General features: G+C 38.0%; 1 protein-coding gene across 1 annotated transcript; it reads left to right on the top strand.

Annotated features, from left to right (window-relative positions):
• The first annotated feature begins 1,363 nt into the window (after positions 1-1,363).
• KLRG1 (killer cell lectin like receptor G1) lies at positions 1,364-17,811 on the top strand. The gene is made up of 5 exons (XM_068971515.1): positions 1,364-1,445; positions 4,378-4,482; positions 6,459-6,628; positions 17,250-17,350; positions 17,697-17,811. The coding sequence occupies exons 1-5, from the start codon at positions 1,364-1,366 to the stop codon at positions 17,809-17,811; spliced, it is 573 nt and encodes a 190-aa protein (XP_068827616.1).
• The last annotated feature ends 401 nt before the right edge of the window (positions 17,812-18,212 follow it).

Genomic DNA, 18,212 nt, shown 5'->3' with positions numbered 1-18,212 from the left:
TGCTGCCTGATCCGTCGTCCCTGAAAACAGCTGCCTCATGTATTTTGTCATTTGGGTGTTTTGGGAGAAGGCCAAGTCCAGTATCACTCTGTCACGGCTGGAAATAGAATTTTATTAGTTTTTAATTACTATGCTCTCCCTGTTTCTCTTTCTTCTCTTCTGTCTTTATACATTCTGACTTGGTGATCTTATCTATTCCTGGAATTTCAATTCCCTTTTATTTTCTTTAACTTTTTATTTCGATTTCACCTCTTTGAAATAAATTACTGATACTGGTCAATCCTAAAGGAAATCAACACTGAATATTTATTGAAGGACTGATGCTGAAGCTGAAGCTCCAATACTTTGGCCGCCTGATGCAAAGAGACGACCCTTTGGAAAAAAACCTGATTTTGGGAAAGACTGAAGGCAGGAGGAGAAGAGGGTAACAGAGGATGAGATTGTTGAATGGCATCATTGACTCAGTGGACATGAGTTTAAGCAAACTCTGTGAAATAGTGAAGGACAGGGAAGGCTGGTGTGCTGCAGTCCATGGGGTCGCAAAGAGTTGAACACGACTGAGCGACTGAACAATGGCAACTGACACCTTACTATGTATTTACTTAATTTATTCCTTTTTGTGGTTGTCTCAGCATATAAAAATAAGAGAACAAGGAGAGAAAATGAAATGAAATTTCTTGCCTGTGAAGGGTAAAGACTAAATCATAATTGAGAGAATGTTTTGGGGAACACAGAGGTATAACACACTCACAGAACATATATCTGGGCAAGAGCTCATTTCTCCCATGATTCTAGCCACATGCAAACCAACCTCCTATTTCTCTATTGTATACCACTACCCAAAGCTCCAAGGAACAATGAGATCAGTCCCATTTGGCATGCATCTGTTTTCCTTTTATTTATTTATTTTTTCATCTGTTTTCTTCAAAAGGGAACAAGCAACTATAAAATGTGAGATAAATTCATAGCTAGGAACCACTCTCATATTTTTATTCCAGTTTCCATAATTGAATTACCGAATTTAAGGGCAACGTTTCCTCGGTCAATAGAAAGGTGAGATGGGGAGTCAATTTAATTTGCACTTAATGAGCATCTAGAGAGTATGGTGAGGTTAAATAAATAAAACATCAAAAAACCAGAGTTTAGAATATTAATTTCTATAGGCAGCCCCAGAGTTTGAACCATTTCCTGAAAAATTACTTCTGCTTTTGTCATACTGGCCTTTTTTTTTTTTTTTTTTTAATAAAACCTTCAAGTTTCCTGCTAGCAGTTTAGAGATTGGGCTGTTTCCTCACTTACACCTGTCTACTCACGCTTGTATAATTTTATTCTCTCAACTGAATGTGAAAGATATTAGACAAAGATGACTGACAATGTTACTTATTCCATAATAAAGTCTCCTGCTGCACCCCAAGCTCTGAAGGATGACCGACGGCAGCAAAAAGGTGAGTTAACCAATCAAGTGTGGAAAACTGTCCATAGTCACCATAGGCTAGGTGAATGAATGAGATGGAGAATACATTTGGAGTAGAGGGTCATTTGGAGAAACGCTTTTGGTTCATTTTGAAGTCCAGAATTGGAATATGAAGATTTTGTATGTGGCTGAGGATCTGATCTTAGGTTTCAGCTAAATTGTTTTCTAACCCTTCACTTCTATCATTTTATCTATGAAACACAAGCTGGGGCAATTTTGTTTGCCTTTATTGCTCCTGACCTAAAGCAAGAAATTTGTTGGGAGAACTTAATCTCTTTGTGAATGTTTGGGGCAACTGTGGACCAGCTGTGCAAATTCTAGGCATCTCTGTTTTTCTGGCTATGAAATGAAAAGAAGGACACCAATAATTTTGCCACAGGGTAATATTAAGATTTTGTCAGAAAATAAGTTATTTCATATAACTAGGTCCTCCCCACACCCTTGAGCCAGAATGGTGACAAGTGTAGGAAGAAGGTATTAAGAGCATTACAGATACTAGACCCTGTGACTCTGGGAATTTGAAGATGAAACAAACCATTCTTACGTAGAACCCCGAGAAAACACTTTCTGAGAAGGCAGATAACTGTGTAAGTGCCAAAATTAATATTTGATTTTATATCTTGGGGAGCAAACTTCCATGAGGTGCATTTTTTAGTGTAGCTCCATAAGCTTTCTTTTTTGCCTCATAGTCTTATTATTACAAGTAAATTACTGCTATAATTTGCTAAATCATTCCACTATACTTAGAGATTTGATTTATTTCTATTACTGTAAATTATAGAGCATTTAATATTTTATTTGTACTTATTTTTCCTTCTTTGGGGTTATATCTGTGCTAATTTCTAAGGAATAGAAATGTTAAATCAAAAAGAATGTGCATTTTAAAGTTTATGTATATGATCACACAATTCATGATAAGTTGAAACTTGACTATAATTTTAATTTCCAGGCAAGTGGTTTTTTATTTGTATCCAGTGGACACTGCACATTCTTATTTATTGCCAGTATGTTTATTTCTACACCAGCTTTCTGGGGTGTTCTGCTTGGGAATGGGAAAATAGGTTAAGAGCATTAAAACAATATTAAAAATCTCTTTAGAAAAGTATTGGTGGTGGTTTAGTTGTCGTGTCAGACTCTTGCGACCCCACAGATTGTAGCCCGCCAGGCTCCTCTGTCCATAGGATTCTCCAGGCAAGAATACTGGAGTGGGTTGCCATTTCCTTCTCCAGGAGAAATTAAAAAAGCATTACATGCTCATTATAGGAATTAGAGAAACTATGAGAGCAGATATAATAAAATAAAATCACTAATAATTTTACAATATGGTGATCATCACTATTTTGACATATTTTTGCTTTTTTATACTGATTTTACTACAAGTACTTTACTAAGAGTCTTTTAATATAAAGTACATTAAAATATTAAATTTCAGTTAATTTTTTAAAAACTGAATTGTGGTTGCACATATACAATTTATTTATGCAATTATGTTTTGGTACTTTTTTTTACACTTAGTGTAATATCTAAAATCAACATTTATTTCATTAAATATTCTTTTATAGTGCAAATGTATTTTTTATGTCACTAAAAAATGAAATCCTTTTGGATTTAATAGTCCAAATAGTTAAAATACAGAACTCTCTCATTTTAAGCTATCTTCACTATGAATTTCTTTAAGAAGTTCAAAATAAATCATAGATACCTACATCTATAGTATCATTTACCTAAAATTTAAATTTGAAAGTGAGGCCCAAATAAGCAGAATTATTTTCTCCATTTCCAAATTAAAGGTTATCAAATAAAGGAGTCAAAACTAGAATTTAAATGCCTTACTTTATAAATTTTTGCCTTTCACACTATCAGTCCTACACTAGCAGACTATGGGATCACTACCATTTTAAAATAAAAAATTGGTGTGAAAAATCTGTTATTTTCCAAATGAAAATAATACCATTGTTAGGTATACATTGTATACAACATAGTTAATATGAAGTAATGTCCCATCCTTAAACAAATTATCAACCTAAACTGATCACTCTTCCAATTATGACAGGTTCCAAAGCACTTGTGAGGTGTCATTTTATTTTCATTTAAGTTTTATTTATCTCAATTTTGAATAAATAATACATTATATGGTTCAAAATTTAAAAAGTACAGAAGAAAAGAAAAAGTCTTTCTCCCATCTCTGTCCCCATTGACCTGTTTCCCCTCCCCAAGGCAAGCAACCTTATCAGATGCATGTGTCTATTTTCAGAAATGCCTATTAACATACAGTGTTTCACAGACTGTTTTGTTAACTGTTTCCCTTTATATTCCTTGAAAAATCACTCCATATCTATAAAAAAAAGCTTGTCTTTGTTTTTTGTTAGAAACTGCATATTGACTTTATGGCTATGTCAAAATGTATTTGAGTTATCTTTTATTGATAGACAGGTTGAATTTAGTCTTTTTCTCCTACAAATATTGTTGCTATGAGTGGTCTTAAAAATATGACATTTTATACATGCGTGAATGTCTGCAGGAAAAATTTCTTGAAGAGAAATTGCTGAGTAAAAAGGTAAATTAATGCCTTTGTGATTTTGGGACACAGCCCAACTGCTATCCAAAGAAGTTGTTCCAATTTATATTTTCACCACTAAAGCATGAGACTGTGCAAGCCACAATTTCAAAACAAAAAGTATCTTTCACTGGATAAGTAAAATATGTTCCTTGATAAAGTTGACGGTGGCCACCCTCAACTTCAGAGCATGGACCTTGACAGTTCTAGGAAAGGAAACTTTAAGGCCTGGATTGCAGTTCCAACCGGGCCAAATTGCTTCCAGATCCCAGCTATCCTTCCCTGACCTTTTCTCTTTAGACTTTTATTCTGACTCAGGATAATTTTTTGGATTCTATTCTTGCAGCTTCTTCCTCGAGATGCCCTCGCTCTTACCATGTGGCGATAGCTTTGGGGCTTCTGTCGACCATTCTAGCAAGTATGCTGCTATTGCAGTGGATTCTGTACCGGGGTAAGTGCTAACTTAAACCAAAATTTGTGTATAAAAGCAATATAACGTTACGGAAACCTTGAAAAATAGTCCCAGCAAAATAAACCAACATACACAAGAGTATCTCCCAGGCATAGTCTTCTAGTTTTTGAGTACATGACTTTGTGTTAAGTATTTATTCTTTTGACAGGATTTCAGTTAAGTCCTCTAAAATCCCCCTTGCCTTACTTTTTTTTTTTTTCAATAAGGCTGGATATAGTTCTGCTCACAATATGGTTATAATTTTGTGTATTGCTTTTTGGTTTGATATTGTGTCATAAACATTTTCCTACCTACTACCATATTTAGCATGAAAATAAAATTATAATTTTAATATTGTGTTTAACTTTTCATATGAGATATACTGTAATTTAATTAAGCATATTCTAATTTTTCCCATTTAATGAGCTTTCCCATTTTCTAAAATGGACTTTGCTAGATTTAGTTCTAGGTCCTTATATATGATGATCCAGAGAGCCTTCGGTTTCTGTTTCACAATCCAGAGTTCTAACTTAAGTTTTTGTTATTTGAGCATGATTGTTAGTGACAGGCTATTGCTGTTGTTTTGTCACTAAGTTGTGTCTGACTCTTTCTGAGACCCTGTGGGCTGTAGTCTGCCAGGTTCCTCTGTCCATGGGATTTCCCAGACAAGAATACTAGAGTGGATAACCACTCCCTTCTCCAGGGGATCTTCCAAATCCAGGGATCGAACCCAGGTCTCCTGCATTTCAGGTGGATCTTTACTGAGCCACTAGGGAAGCCCCAAGTGACAGGTTAGACAGACTTTATTAATTGGGATACTAAGGGTTCAGTCTTAGGACCTCTACGTCACATACAAGTTCAACTTTTGACAGAAGGAGACTCCTAGGCAAGTCAGGAATTTTTCCTTCAGGCTGGATACCATCACAGTTGTATGGAAAAAGCACAAATTATAAGGTGTCGACTTCATAGCTTGATCTCCAGAACCCTATGCTGTTCCCATGCCAGGCCTTCCTACAGAAAGGTTGTCTAAAGGTTGACTACTTCCTCCACTTTTTAACTTCAAATCTGGAATAGATATATAATCTACTCTGCAATTATGTATCCACACGTATGCTCCCTGGATATAATGGTTCACACATGCCTATTGTGAGATTGTGTTTATGGAGAACTACAAATATGTCTTGTGGAATAGAAAATCAATAGAATTTTGGAATTTTCATTGAAATGACCTCGAAAGTGTATTCAGTTCCCTTTCATTTTCACAGATCTATAGCACAACCATTTTAAAGGAATGAGAGTGTCTGTATATGAAAGAGCTCAGCGAGGAGAATGGCATGACTTTTTGCTTTAGCAGCTGATATCCTTCTCTGTCAGAAAATCTTTTTTTTTTTAATATCTAGAATGAATTCTTTTTGATGAAGTATGTCTTTTATCCAATTTCCAGTGAATTTTTAGTGCATTTGTGATTAAAAAAAACAAACCCCAAACGGCCTTTCATTCTAGATAAGTTTGTTCTTTCTAGTTTCTGTCCTTTTCTTTTGCACTATGATGGAGTGTCAGACTGAGGTTGCATATTCTGAAAGATTCTACCTGAGTTAAGCAATGTGCATTATGCAGTTACACAATGCATGCTCTGAGCCTATATAAATAGCACAGAGATACATTCATGCAGATACACTGTTATGTTACCTGTTGTGTATATGTCACACGTGCATACTGATGTCTAGCACAAGCAAGGGACTCTCTTCCCAGTCCTCAGCCAGCTTGTATCCATTTCCTTCCCTGCCCCTTCACATCCTTGCTTAACAGAATGTTCAGTAGTAGTAATAGAGTTGGACATTGTGAGGTATTTAATTTGAGACCATGCATTGTGGTACATTTCTCTAAACCTTAATCTGAAAGGTAGAGGGCAGGAAAGACAGTTTATCCCCAATTTCATTGCCATAAACATGTGACCCAAACCTCTTCTTTTCCAGGCTCCAAGTTGCCCACTTATGTCGGCTGTCCTCACTGCCCAGACCTCTGGATGGGGCATGGTGACCACTGTTATTACTTTTCAGTGGAAAAAAAGAGCTGGAATTCTAGCCTGGAATTCTGCTTAGCCAAAGACGCGCATCTCCTTATGTTTAAAGACAGCAAGGAAATGGTAAGTGCAAACATTTAGTAAATGTAGGCAGTTTTGTTGGAGAATGCTGTTCAAATATATCAAGTATCCTCTTTTGAGGAGCAAAAGGAATGTTCTTTCCTTTTCCTCCCCCACCAACCCTCATTTATATACCTAGATGCTCCAATTGGTATGTATGCATGTGTGTGTGCGTGTGTTGGAAGTGGCAAGATGGTGAGTATTACAGAGAAGAATTAGACCATAAATACAGGGCTTCCGTTGTGGCTCTGCCAATGAAGAATCCGCCTGCAATGCTGGAGACCTGGGTTTGATCCTTGGGTTGGGAAGATTCCCTGGAGAAGGGAAAGGCTACCCAATCCAATATTCTAGCATGGAGAATTCCAAGGACTGTATAGTCCATGGGGTCTCAAAGAGTTAGACACGACTGAGCAACTTTCACTTTCACTTCACTTTCACAAATCTAATAAAAGGAATCATTAGATCCAGACACATATGAGTGTAACAGTAAAGAGGCACTTTACTCACTTTACAAGTTTCACCAGCTCTCTCTCACCAGTAAGAGCTGGTGGAACTTGGGATGGAGGGAAAGAGAGGTAGCTTGGGGATTTAATGCCTTCTTCATAATATTTTGCCTTCATTCATTTGAATTCAGTAAGGTCTAGACGAGGAATCAGTTGGGATTGTGTTGAGGGCATGAGGAAGAAGCAGTTTCAGAAACTTGAGAAAGAAGGAAGGGAAGTATGTGTGTGTGACTTTACACTCCTCGCAGAGTTGAACTGCTGGGCTCCACTTCCTACTGGCCTCTCAGATCCTTCCTGTCCACCTAACTGTCAGGAAGCGAGTTCTTTATGAATCCCGGAGCATCTCAAAGTAACACAAGGAGTTGACATCCTGAGGTTACCTGGTATGAAAATCAATCAAATTCTAACTAGTCAACTTAAATAACATATGCAAAGAAAATAAGGAATCCTCCTTAGGATTTTGTGCTAATTTCATGCTGAGTTTTGTGTTTTGATATTGTTTTACATCTTCCTTTTGGGGTAGATCCACAGATAAGAGTTTATTAAGAATTCAACAATATTAAACATCCCTTGGGGGAAATTCTGACAGGAAATGAATTACTCTGAAGCAGTTGGAGAAAACATATCGTCTATAAAGTCTGTAACTTCCTATTTTAAGAGAAGACTAAAGCATCTGGTTTCCTGTTGTCTGTCAAAAGAATACTCATTCCTTTGAAATTCTGCATACACTCTAACTTCAAATCAGTCCACTTCTGTGATTTACTCTTCCTTTATCTTCCATAAACTAGGTGACAGAATGCACTGGGGTGTATTCTTTAGACCTACAGAATTGTGGTTTTATGGCACCTAGTAATAATAACCTTGCTTTCTGGACCTTTTTGCAGCAACTCCTATTCTCATTCTGATACAACTGCATCTGAGTTCTTAGGCTGGGTGAAATCAATAGCAGAAGTGAGCAGACAGCTTGAAATACTGTTGAGCAAACACTGATAAACAGAGTAGTGAATCATAATACAAGACAGTGCCTTGGAGAATTGCAGAGAGGCAGCTACCATAATTGCAGTGTGATAATGACAGCTTCAGCCCAGGATAGCTGGGAGGTGGGCGTGGTTCTGTTTCTCTGAGGTCCCCTGGAAGAATGGATGAGTGTTAAAGGATTTCATCTTTCCATTCTTTCTCTACTTACTGTAAATCCTGATCTACCGCTAAGTAAGCTGAACAGAGTTAGACTGGCTGCATTTCCAAAACTGGTTTATTTCCTTTTAAGGACCCTTGATTCAGACCAGTCCTGGAAAGGATATTCTATGCTCTCAGTAGAATATTCCTGAGAGATTGCATAGCAACTACAGATAAGTCTTATATCCGATTTTCCTGTGGAATTTTGCTTGGTTCTCTGCCCTGATTCTTTTTCTTGCCCTCAGCTTTTGTAAGATCTTGTAAAACCAACTTGACTTATATCTAGTCTGTTGACTTTGTTGTACCAGTGTCATCATTCTTTTATTCTCATGGCAATATTTATATACTAATTTAAGATAGATGCTTGCTTTTCCTAGTATTGCACATGACAAGTTGCTTCAGTTGTGTTCTACTCTTTGTGACCCTAGGGACTGTAGCCCGCCAGGCTCCATTACCCATGGAATTCTTCAGGCAAGAATACTGCAGTGGGTTGCTATGGCCCTCCTCCAAGGGATCTTCCCAACCCAGGGATTGAACTTGCATCTCTTGGGTCTCTTGGAATGGCAGGCAGATTCTTTACCGCTAGCACTACTTAGGTCTAAACAGCTACCAAAACAGCATAAAAATCTATGAAAACCAAAGTTTTCTCACATTCCAGTGGTGGAGAATACTGCTAGGGAATTAGTTTGCTCTATGCTAGAGGCTCCAAGGCTATCAGAAGTGTCCCTCTTACACTGGTAAATAGTTATTTTTCAGGAATATATGTAACTACAGTCCCTCTATTAGATCCGTTATAGATAGCCAAGCTTATAATGAAAATAATAAAAATAGAAACTACTGTGTGTTGAGCACCTGCTATGTGATAGGAATTCACTTCTATTTTATTATTCTTAATCTTCACAGCATATTCTATGAAGTAGACTTCAACCACTCTATTTCATTGAGCGAATAAAATTCAGAAGAGTTAGTGAGCAAGTCCAAGGCTACAAATCTGACAGAGCCAAACTTTCTTTACAGAGCCAGATTTTAAAGTCCATACCAACCTAACTTTTAAAGTCTTACAGAAATATTGTGTTTGACAGCTTTCAGAATCCATCTTGTGCACACTGAAAAATGAAATCACTTTTCCAGTTATTTGTCTTCTGGTTCCTTTTCTTTGCTGTACGTGTTTAGAATATTATTTGAATTTGAATGTAGGATGTATATTTTATGGCCCTTGGGATTTAAATATTTTTAAATAGTGAGGTGTTCACTTATTTTTTTTTTTACTATCCTTAAAAATTTATTTACATGAAAATTATATGCTGATGTGTCCACTTAGTATCTCTTTTTTGTGTCTTGGACTTCAAGATTTATTTTATTTTTGAGAAAATAAAAAAAAAATTGAAGTTGGATTGTTCTATTGTTTCCTCAGTGTTCTGTTTATCTTATGGCAACTACTTTTTTTTGCTCTTCCTGTTCTTTGCATTTATCTTTCAGTTCAGTCAGTTCAGTTGCTCAGTCGTGTCTGACTCTCTGCGACCCCATGAATCACAGCACGCCAGGCCTCTCTGTCCATCACCAACTCCCGAGTTCTTTCAGACTCACATCCATCGAGTCAGTGATGCCATCCAGCCATCTCATCCTCTGTCGTCCCCTTCTCCTCCTGCCCCCAATCCCTCCCAGCATCAGAGTCTGTTCCAATGAGTCAACTCTTCACATGAGGTGTCCAAAGTACTGGAGTTTCAGCTTTAGCATCATTCCCTCCTAAGAAATCCCAGGGCTGATCTCCTTCAGAATGGACTGGTTGGATCTCCTTGCAGTCCAAGGGACTCTCAAGAGTCTTCTCCAACACCACAGTTCAAAAGCATCAATTCTTTGGCACTCAGCCTTCTTCACAGTCCAACTCTCACATCCATACGACCACTGGAAAAACCATAGCCTTGACTAGACGGACCTTTGTTGGCAAAGTAATGTCTCTGCTTTTCAGTATGGTATCTAGGTTGGTCATAACTTTTCTTCCAAGGAGTAAGCATCGTTTAATTTCACGGCTGCAATCATCATCTGAAGAATTGATCTTTAGATATGTTCAAATTTTTGATTTTTGTTGGTGTTTTTTCTCCATATAGATGTTTATTTTGATTGTTAACTTTTGTTTCTTATAGTTGTTGGTGTGTTATTTTAAAATATATATTGACTAAAGAGTTTTCCCTGTGGAAATACTTCGGTTTCTTTCAATCTATCCTGATGCTCCTCGCTGCACAACGTCTTTCTTCCTCATTATCATAATTTGAGGTTATATCTTCAGACTTTATTGCTTTAACAATCTCTTGTTCAACTTGAACTATCATCCCTGTTAGAGTTTATGACTTTGGGATTGTCCCTATCTTCTCCCTGAAATTTCAGTATTGGCTTTTCTTGTATTTAGGAAAGTGAAAGTGAAAGTGAAAGTGAAGTCGTGTCCGACTCTGCGACCCCATGGACTGTAGCCTACCAGGCTTGTCTGTCCATGGGATTTTCCAGGCAAGAGTACTGGAGTGGTTTGCCATTTCCTTCTCCAGGGGATATTCTCGACCAAGGGACTGAAACCAGGTCTCCCACATTGCAGGCAGACTCTTTACCCTTTGAGCCACCAGGGAAGCCATCTAATTATATCGAATTTCCTTCTGTTACTACAAACACTATGATAACATGGTCACTTTCCCCCATAATGTAAAGTAGATTCAGGTAATGAAAAGAGCTTAATTTCTTTCAGACAGACATGAGTTTGTTTTTACTAAATTGCTTACTAGCTATGTGAGCTTCAGCAAGTTTCTTAACATCTTTGACTCTCAATTTCCTCATGTACCAAGTGGAGAAATTTTTTTTCCCAGAATCGTTACAAGTATTAATTGAGAACAATCTATGTGAAATTTTTTTTTGACGTAGGAGGAATGACTTCATTTTAGTTTTCCTTCTTTCCACTTTAATTCTCCTTGACAGTTGAAATAAAGACCAGATTTGAAATAACTTTTGTTTTTCTTTTCTGTCTCCCAGAGTGTGAAATTTCAGTAAAATATGTATCACAAAGTAAATTATGATTTGTTGAATCGAGTTTTTCCCTTTTGAGGAAATCTGAAATGATGTGTTAGAAGATAGAACTAAATGGCTGGAAGCAGATGGTAGATGATAGGAGAATTGTTTTACTTGAGGTCTTTGTAGTCTGGTAATGTGTGTGTGTTTGTCACCCTTTCTTCATAACCAGATAAAGGAACCATTATGAACTTCGCCCCAAAGCATTCCTTTGGTAGGTAGGTTAGGATACTTCTCACTCCTTTTTTTTTTTAACTTAAAAAGTGTGGTAAAGCATCAATAACATACAACTTACTATTTTGACAATTTTCAAGTATATAATTAAGTGGAATTAAGTATATTCAGATCGTTTTACAACTGTGACCACTGTTCATTTCCAGAACCTTTTATATCACCCCAAACAGAAACTCCACACCCATTTAACAGTAACTCCCCATAACCCCACCCCCCAGACCCTGGTGACTACTGGTCTAATCTTTATCTCTGAATTTTCCTCTTATGTCCTTTTGTATCTGACTTATTTCATTTCACTGGCTTCTTTTGTTTGGCATGTTTCCAAGGTACATCTGTGCTGTAGCAGGTATCAGAATTTCATTCCTTTTAAAGGCTGAATTCTATTCCGTTACATGGATAGGACCACATTTTGTTTATCCATTCACCTGTTGATGGACAGTGTTTTACTATTTTTTTTTCTTTCATAATTGAAACTGTACTGATGGTTTTGAGGATCAGTATTTTGCTGTGTTGTTCAGTCGATAAGTCGTGTCTGACTCTTTGTGAACCCATGGACTGTAGCCTGCCAACCTTCCCTGTCCTTTACTATCTCCCAGAGCTTGCTCAAACTTATGTCCATTGAGTCACTGATGCCATCCAACTATCTCATCCTCTGTCATCCCCTTCTCCTGCCTTCAGTCTTTCCCAGCATCAGGGTCTTTTCCAGTGAATCAGCTCTTTGTATCAGGTGGCCAAAGTATTGGAGCTTCAGCTTCAGCACCAGTCCTTCCAAAGAATATTCAGGATTGATTTTCTTTAGGATTTACCGGTATACAGAAGTTTAAATTTGTGTATAATTCTTAACATTTGTACCAAAAATCTAAGAAAAACCCCATGTAATTGTAATTCTTTTCTGAACAATTATCCAAGTTACTCTCCAGTTTAAAATGTGAAGGCAAACTTGTCTTAATAGTATGTTAAGTATGAATGCCTTCAAGTGTTCATACACTGTTATATCATATGTCCCACAGATTCACAATTTGAAAATTCATTAGTAGTGTATATGACATTAATCTTTCACAGCAGATGAAGAAAGTTACTAGGAAAACGGGACTACCTGAACAAAGATGTTACAGAGTACACATTATTCTGACAGGGAGAGTGGAGATCAAGGGGTGGTTTTTCTTTAAGAAACAATTTCACCAAAACCAACATGGGAATAAAAGTAATTCAAAGCGTCCAAGACATGTTAAACACACAACTGACTCCAAATTGCCATTTAGTGTGCTTTGTATTGGAGGATGTAAAATGTACCCCCTCTATGCAATGTTAAGCTGACACCCAAGACAATCAAAGCCTCTGTATTCAATATCCCTCTATTTTCTGGTTGTACCAAAAAACAAAAAAACCAGTAAATGATTTCACCTCTTAAAGAAAAGCAGTTAGCACTTAAAAAATGGAATAACGTTGAATTTCCTCCTTCTTAAAAATGTTTCCAGAGCTACTCACAATTTTGCATTTACAAAATAGTTGATAAACATATTGCCCTGTATTGTACAAGAAAGGAGAGGGACCACTAAGACAGGGCGGTGATTTGAATCAGATTTGGCTTCTTTTGTCTCCTGCTTCATCAGAGGCTGGGTTCTCCTCGCTCTTAGTTTCTGTTTTCTGCAGGTAAATCTTGTCTCTTGGTTAGCCTGTTTCCCTCGTTCTCCTTTTTCCCCTTTTGTTTGTGGGGTTGTTTTTTTTTTTTTTTTTTGAAATTTTATCCTTTCCTGCCGCCATTTTTTGGCTTCCACTCTGATTTCCTCTCTTTTGCAGGAGCAGGTTAGCCGAGAACCTCATCTCTTGGGTTCCTCCTTTGTTTCTCCCTGGGTGGAGCCGACGTCCCTCCTGGGCGTTGCAGGGAGCAAGAACATGCCCGGTGCCTGTGGGCAGGTGCTCCCTGGAGACTTAGGGAAGCGGGAGTGCGGGTCCTCCTGCCACCCCAGTTGGTGGGACCCCAGCGTTTCACTCTTTTAAAGAGAGTGCTCGGTTTCCCGACCAAGGCTCACTAACTTTTAGTAATGTGCACATACACAAAATTATAGGGGAAATTCTTGTCAATATTAAATTCTAGTAATTTTGTACCCTGTCAAGTTTCCCTTAAATCTCTTAAGGTATCTGCATGTTTTTATATGCTAGTAGTCAAAGCTTCGGAGAACGCAATGGCAACCCACTCCAGTACTCTTGCCTGGAAAATCCTATGGGCGGAGGAGCCTGGTAGGCTGCAGTCCATGGGGTCGCTAAGAGTTGGACACGACTGAGCGACTTCACTTTCACTTTTCATTCTCATGCATTGGAGAAGGAAATGGCAACCCACTCCAGTGTTCTTGCTTGGAGAATCCCAGGGATGGGGGAGCCTGGTGGGCTGCCGTCTATGGGGTCGCACAGAGTCGGACAGGACTGAAGCGACTTAGCAGCAGCAGCAGCAGCAGCAGCAGTCAGTGCTTACATTCTATAGGATATATTTGAAAAGTCTGGAAACAGAGGATAAAGTTATTTTTAAATAGTGTATTTGTTAAACTTTCACGTAACATGCTCAATGTGTGTTTATTCAGCCTTCCAGACACATTTTCAAGTGAAGTAACTCTAAATTGAAAACAATAGATTTAAATAATTTTACGGGTGCACCGTATTGTACTTTTTTTTTTTTTTCAAATTGAGAACTACATGTATTGTTTTATGTACTTCACCTGAAAAAGTGTCTGGAGATTGAAGAAAAATGTAAATTATATTATTTGAAAATGTAACATACCTGGTATTTAAAATTACATATTTACCCTATGTAAATATCTAGGCTTTTTGGATACCATATGTTTATGTTTTGCTTTTCTAACGTAGCATAATTTCATTCCTTTTTCCACACGTTAAATGATTACAGATACTTATCTTTACAAATTCTATATTATTATATTTTTGCTTAACTGTTTTCCTGTTTCTAGAAAAAAATCTGATTTCCAAGAATTATTTCCTTGAGGTTAGTTATTTAGTATATAGTCCCCGAAATTAAGTTAGCCAATCAAAGATATGTCCAATTTAGTAGCTTTGGTATTTTAGTAGTTTATCTCCATACGGGTTGAAATATCTTAGCTATATCCTGTAAACCATGTTCATTTTGGCAGTGTAAGGAGTATGTTCTATACCTTAGCAGTATTTTAATTACAATTTAAAAATATTGCCTGCAAAAGCATGTGTGTGCATGTGTAAGACATAAATATTGACGTTAAAAATAAAATGAAAAGGAAAGAAAAAAATGTATCTGGTTTCATTTGTGTTCTGTCTTCATCTTGCTTTTAGGTTTTGTACTTTTTCCTCTCTAAGGTATAACCAAACATTACTAGTTCTAAAGTGACATAGCACCTCATTGCTCTAGTTCACACCTTCTCCCCAAGATAAGCCTTCTGAGGTCACACCCTTGCAATAAACACTCTTGTTTATGCTTTTATGCTGCTTCTACAGTAACACACACACATCATTCATGAGTCTGTAGAACCCAGAGATAATCGCACTCTGGTTCCAAAAGCTCCTTTCAAGCGGGATGTTGATTTTCAAGTGAGAGTGATCCAGTAAACATTTGCCCTGTCCAGCCTCATCAGGGAGAAGTAGTAAGCTGGCAGAATCATGTGACTTTGAATTGCATGGATCTTGAGAGTAGTGATCAAGTGTAGGATTGGAGTTTGTGAGTATTATCGAATCCCAGCTCTTCAGACTCTAATTGAGGTCTGTGTTTATATCTATTTATTTATTTAATGAATGAAGTCTATTCATTTCTGTGTTTCGTTAGCTGTCATCCTTCCCAATGAAATGCGAGGAAGAAAGAGACGGACAGTTTTTCTTATAGTCCCATTGGAAGAATGAGGATAAACTCACTTTTTTCCTAATTTAAATGATCATTTTAAGCAAATTGTTTAAATAATGCACAAAAGGTTTCCAGCTAATCTGGAAATTAGGATGTCATTTCATTTATCCTACCCTTCCTTTACACTTCAGACTCTGTCCCACCACCAGCATACACAATGAAGTACTTGCTGGGAATATAGGGCCATATCCAAGGTGGTAGTTTACTTGTTGCTAAATGTATTTATTACACTAGCACCAAATCCTATACAAAATTAATCTTCTGGGATTTAACCTATATTTTAGTTCATTTTATTTCCAGAGACAATTCCATTAGGATATAAACTCCTTCATTTTCCGGTCAGACTCAACAGAGCAAAGAATCTTATTTCTATTCTAGTGGGTAGCTTGGGACATGTAAAGAGTATAACCAACTTAATCTTACCATCAGCTTTTTCCCTAAGAACTGTGTTTATTTTTTCTTGCCATATGCAAGATTGATGAGGACTTGGAGAATGGGAGTTTAGTGCGGGAAAAAATTACAACGCAAATACATTGTTGCAAGTTTAATAATAACATATATGTTAAATGATGATGTGAAATATGAGTGTGTTCACAGCAGTATTTAGCTTTTCTTCTTTCAAAGTTATCTAAATATATATTTATCTGGTATTTATCTGAATACCTATTTGGTGCTCCATCTAATCAAGGAAGAAGTTGCGTTGGAAGGTAGAGATGTAATAGCTATCTTATCTGTCATGATCTAAGAATGTAATTATAGGCGTGAAGTTCAATTCTAGGAAGTATTGCACTCTGCAACCAACACATCTCTAGAACGAAGGTTTGAAAGAGAGAGTAGTTATTTGCAGTAGGTGGTGTTTCAGTCCGCTAGGACTGCTGTAAACCAAAGACAAGGTGGGAGAGCTAAGGCCGCAGACATTTCTTTCTCAGAGTTCTGGAGGCCAAGTCCAAGATCAAGATGCTGGTAGACTTGGTTTCTGGTGAGAAACTTCTTCCTGGCTTGCAGACAGCTGCCCTCTCATGTGGTGGTGAGAGACTGCATGCTAAGTCTCATCAGTCATGTCTGACTTTTTGTTATCCTATGGACTGTAGCCTGCCAGGCTCCTCTGTCCATGAAATTCTCTAGACAAGAATACTGGAGAGGGTTGCCATGCCCTCCTCCAGTGGATCTTCCTGATCCAGGGATCAAACCCACATATCTTATGTCTTATGTCATTGGCAGGTGGATTCTTTACCACTAAGCCACCTGGGAAGCCTTCTCCTCTTCTTTAAGAGCACTAACCCCTTTTTTTTTGGGGGGGGGGCTTCCCTGGTGGCTCAGAGGTTAAAGCGTTTGGCTGCAAGGCGGGAGACCCGGGTTCAATCCCTGGGTTGGGAATATCCCCTGGAGAAGGAAATGGCAACCCACTCCAGTATTCTTGCCTGGAGAATCCCATGGATGGAGGAGCCTGGTAGGTTACAGTCCATGGGGTCGCAAGGAGCCGGACACTACTGAGAGACTTCACTTTCACTTTCAATCCCATTTTTAGTGTGGGTCCCACCCTGAAGACCGCATCTAAACCTAATTACTGCCCAAAGGCTACTTCCAAATGCCATCACTTTGTGATATCAGAGCTTCAACATAGCAATCTGGGGAGGGAGGGTACACACACATTCAGTTCATAAATAACAGTGATGAGAGAGGGTGTAAGGAATAACAGTGTTACCATGACCCTACATCTCTTTTTAAACTTTCTGCATTTTTTCCTACCTTTTTTCATCTTCTGCAACCTCTCATTTAGATCTGGCTCCAAAATCTCCTCAGTCAGGAATTTTACTGGATTGGTCTGAGAAACAGTTCTGGCTGGAGGTGGGAAGATGGATCAGCCTTAAATGTCTCAAGGTAAGGGGCTTCAAAAGAGTGCAGAGAGAGAGAGAGAGAGAGAGAGGGAGAAGAGAAAAGAAAAGGGGAAAAGAAATTATATGTCTGGGGAAATAGATCAAGGATAATGGATTGAGAGGAGAGGAAAGGAAAAGGAAACAAGGAAGGAAATCAATAGTTGGTAAGGGCAAGAAAAAAAGAGAGGACATTTTCAAGAGGACAATGAGTAATTTTTATTCTCCAGTTTTGGGAGCTGAGAGAAGTGAGGTCTGAATGGGAGAAAGAATTTGCTCTTTTTTTTTCCTCATGCTTGAGAACTCCTTTACTGCACGTCATCTTAAGTGATTGATTTTTTTGTTCCTTACAGAATTGCTTCAAACAGCTTGGTACAGAAGTGTGGTACCATCAGCAAAGATGGTCTCCAAGCCTCTAGCTGTGAAGTTCCTCTTCCGTGGGTCTGTAAGAAGGTCAGACGTGGATGAATGTTCATTCTGTCCTGTGGCTCCCTAAAAAGAGGGAGATGACCTCTCGTGAGTACACCTTTAGTGAGTGGTGCCCTTCTAGCACATAAATTAGATGTGAAATTAATGCCGCCTCCCTGGGATTGATGGCTTCTTGCTGGACTCTCTTTGCTAGAACTTAGATGTTATCTTAACACTTTAAAGAGTGTAGGCAAATTTGTGAAATAGATAAGGTTTTTAGTATCCCTCTCTCTAGTGACTAAGGTTGTTGGCTTAGTCATCCCCATCATCTCTGTCAAAAATGTACCTTTAAAATGTTATATTCTGAGCTGAGCTGATGAAATCTGTGCAAATATGTGCTATTGCCAGTGTACTACAGGGTTTTTCTGTGTGCTAGTGGGTTGACATGCTACTCCTCCCCG

Source organism: Capricornis sumatraensis, chromosome 4 (genome assembly GCF_032405125.1).
Source record: "Capricornis sumatraensis isolate serow.1 chromosome 4, serow.2, whole genome shotgun sequence".
Taxonomy (NCBI): domain Eukaryota; kingdom Metazoa; phylum Chordata; class Mammalia; order Artiodactyla; family Bovidae; genus Capricornis; species Capricornis sumatraensis.
This window is presented reverse-complemented; position numbering and strand designations above follow the sequence as displayed.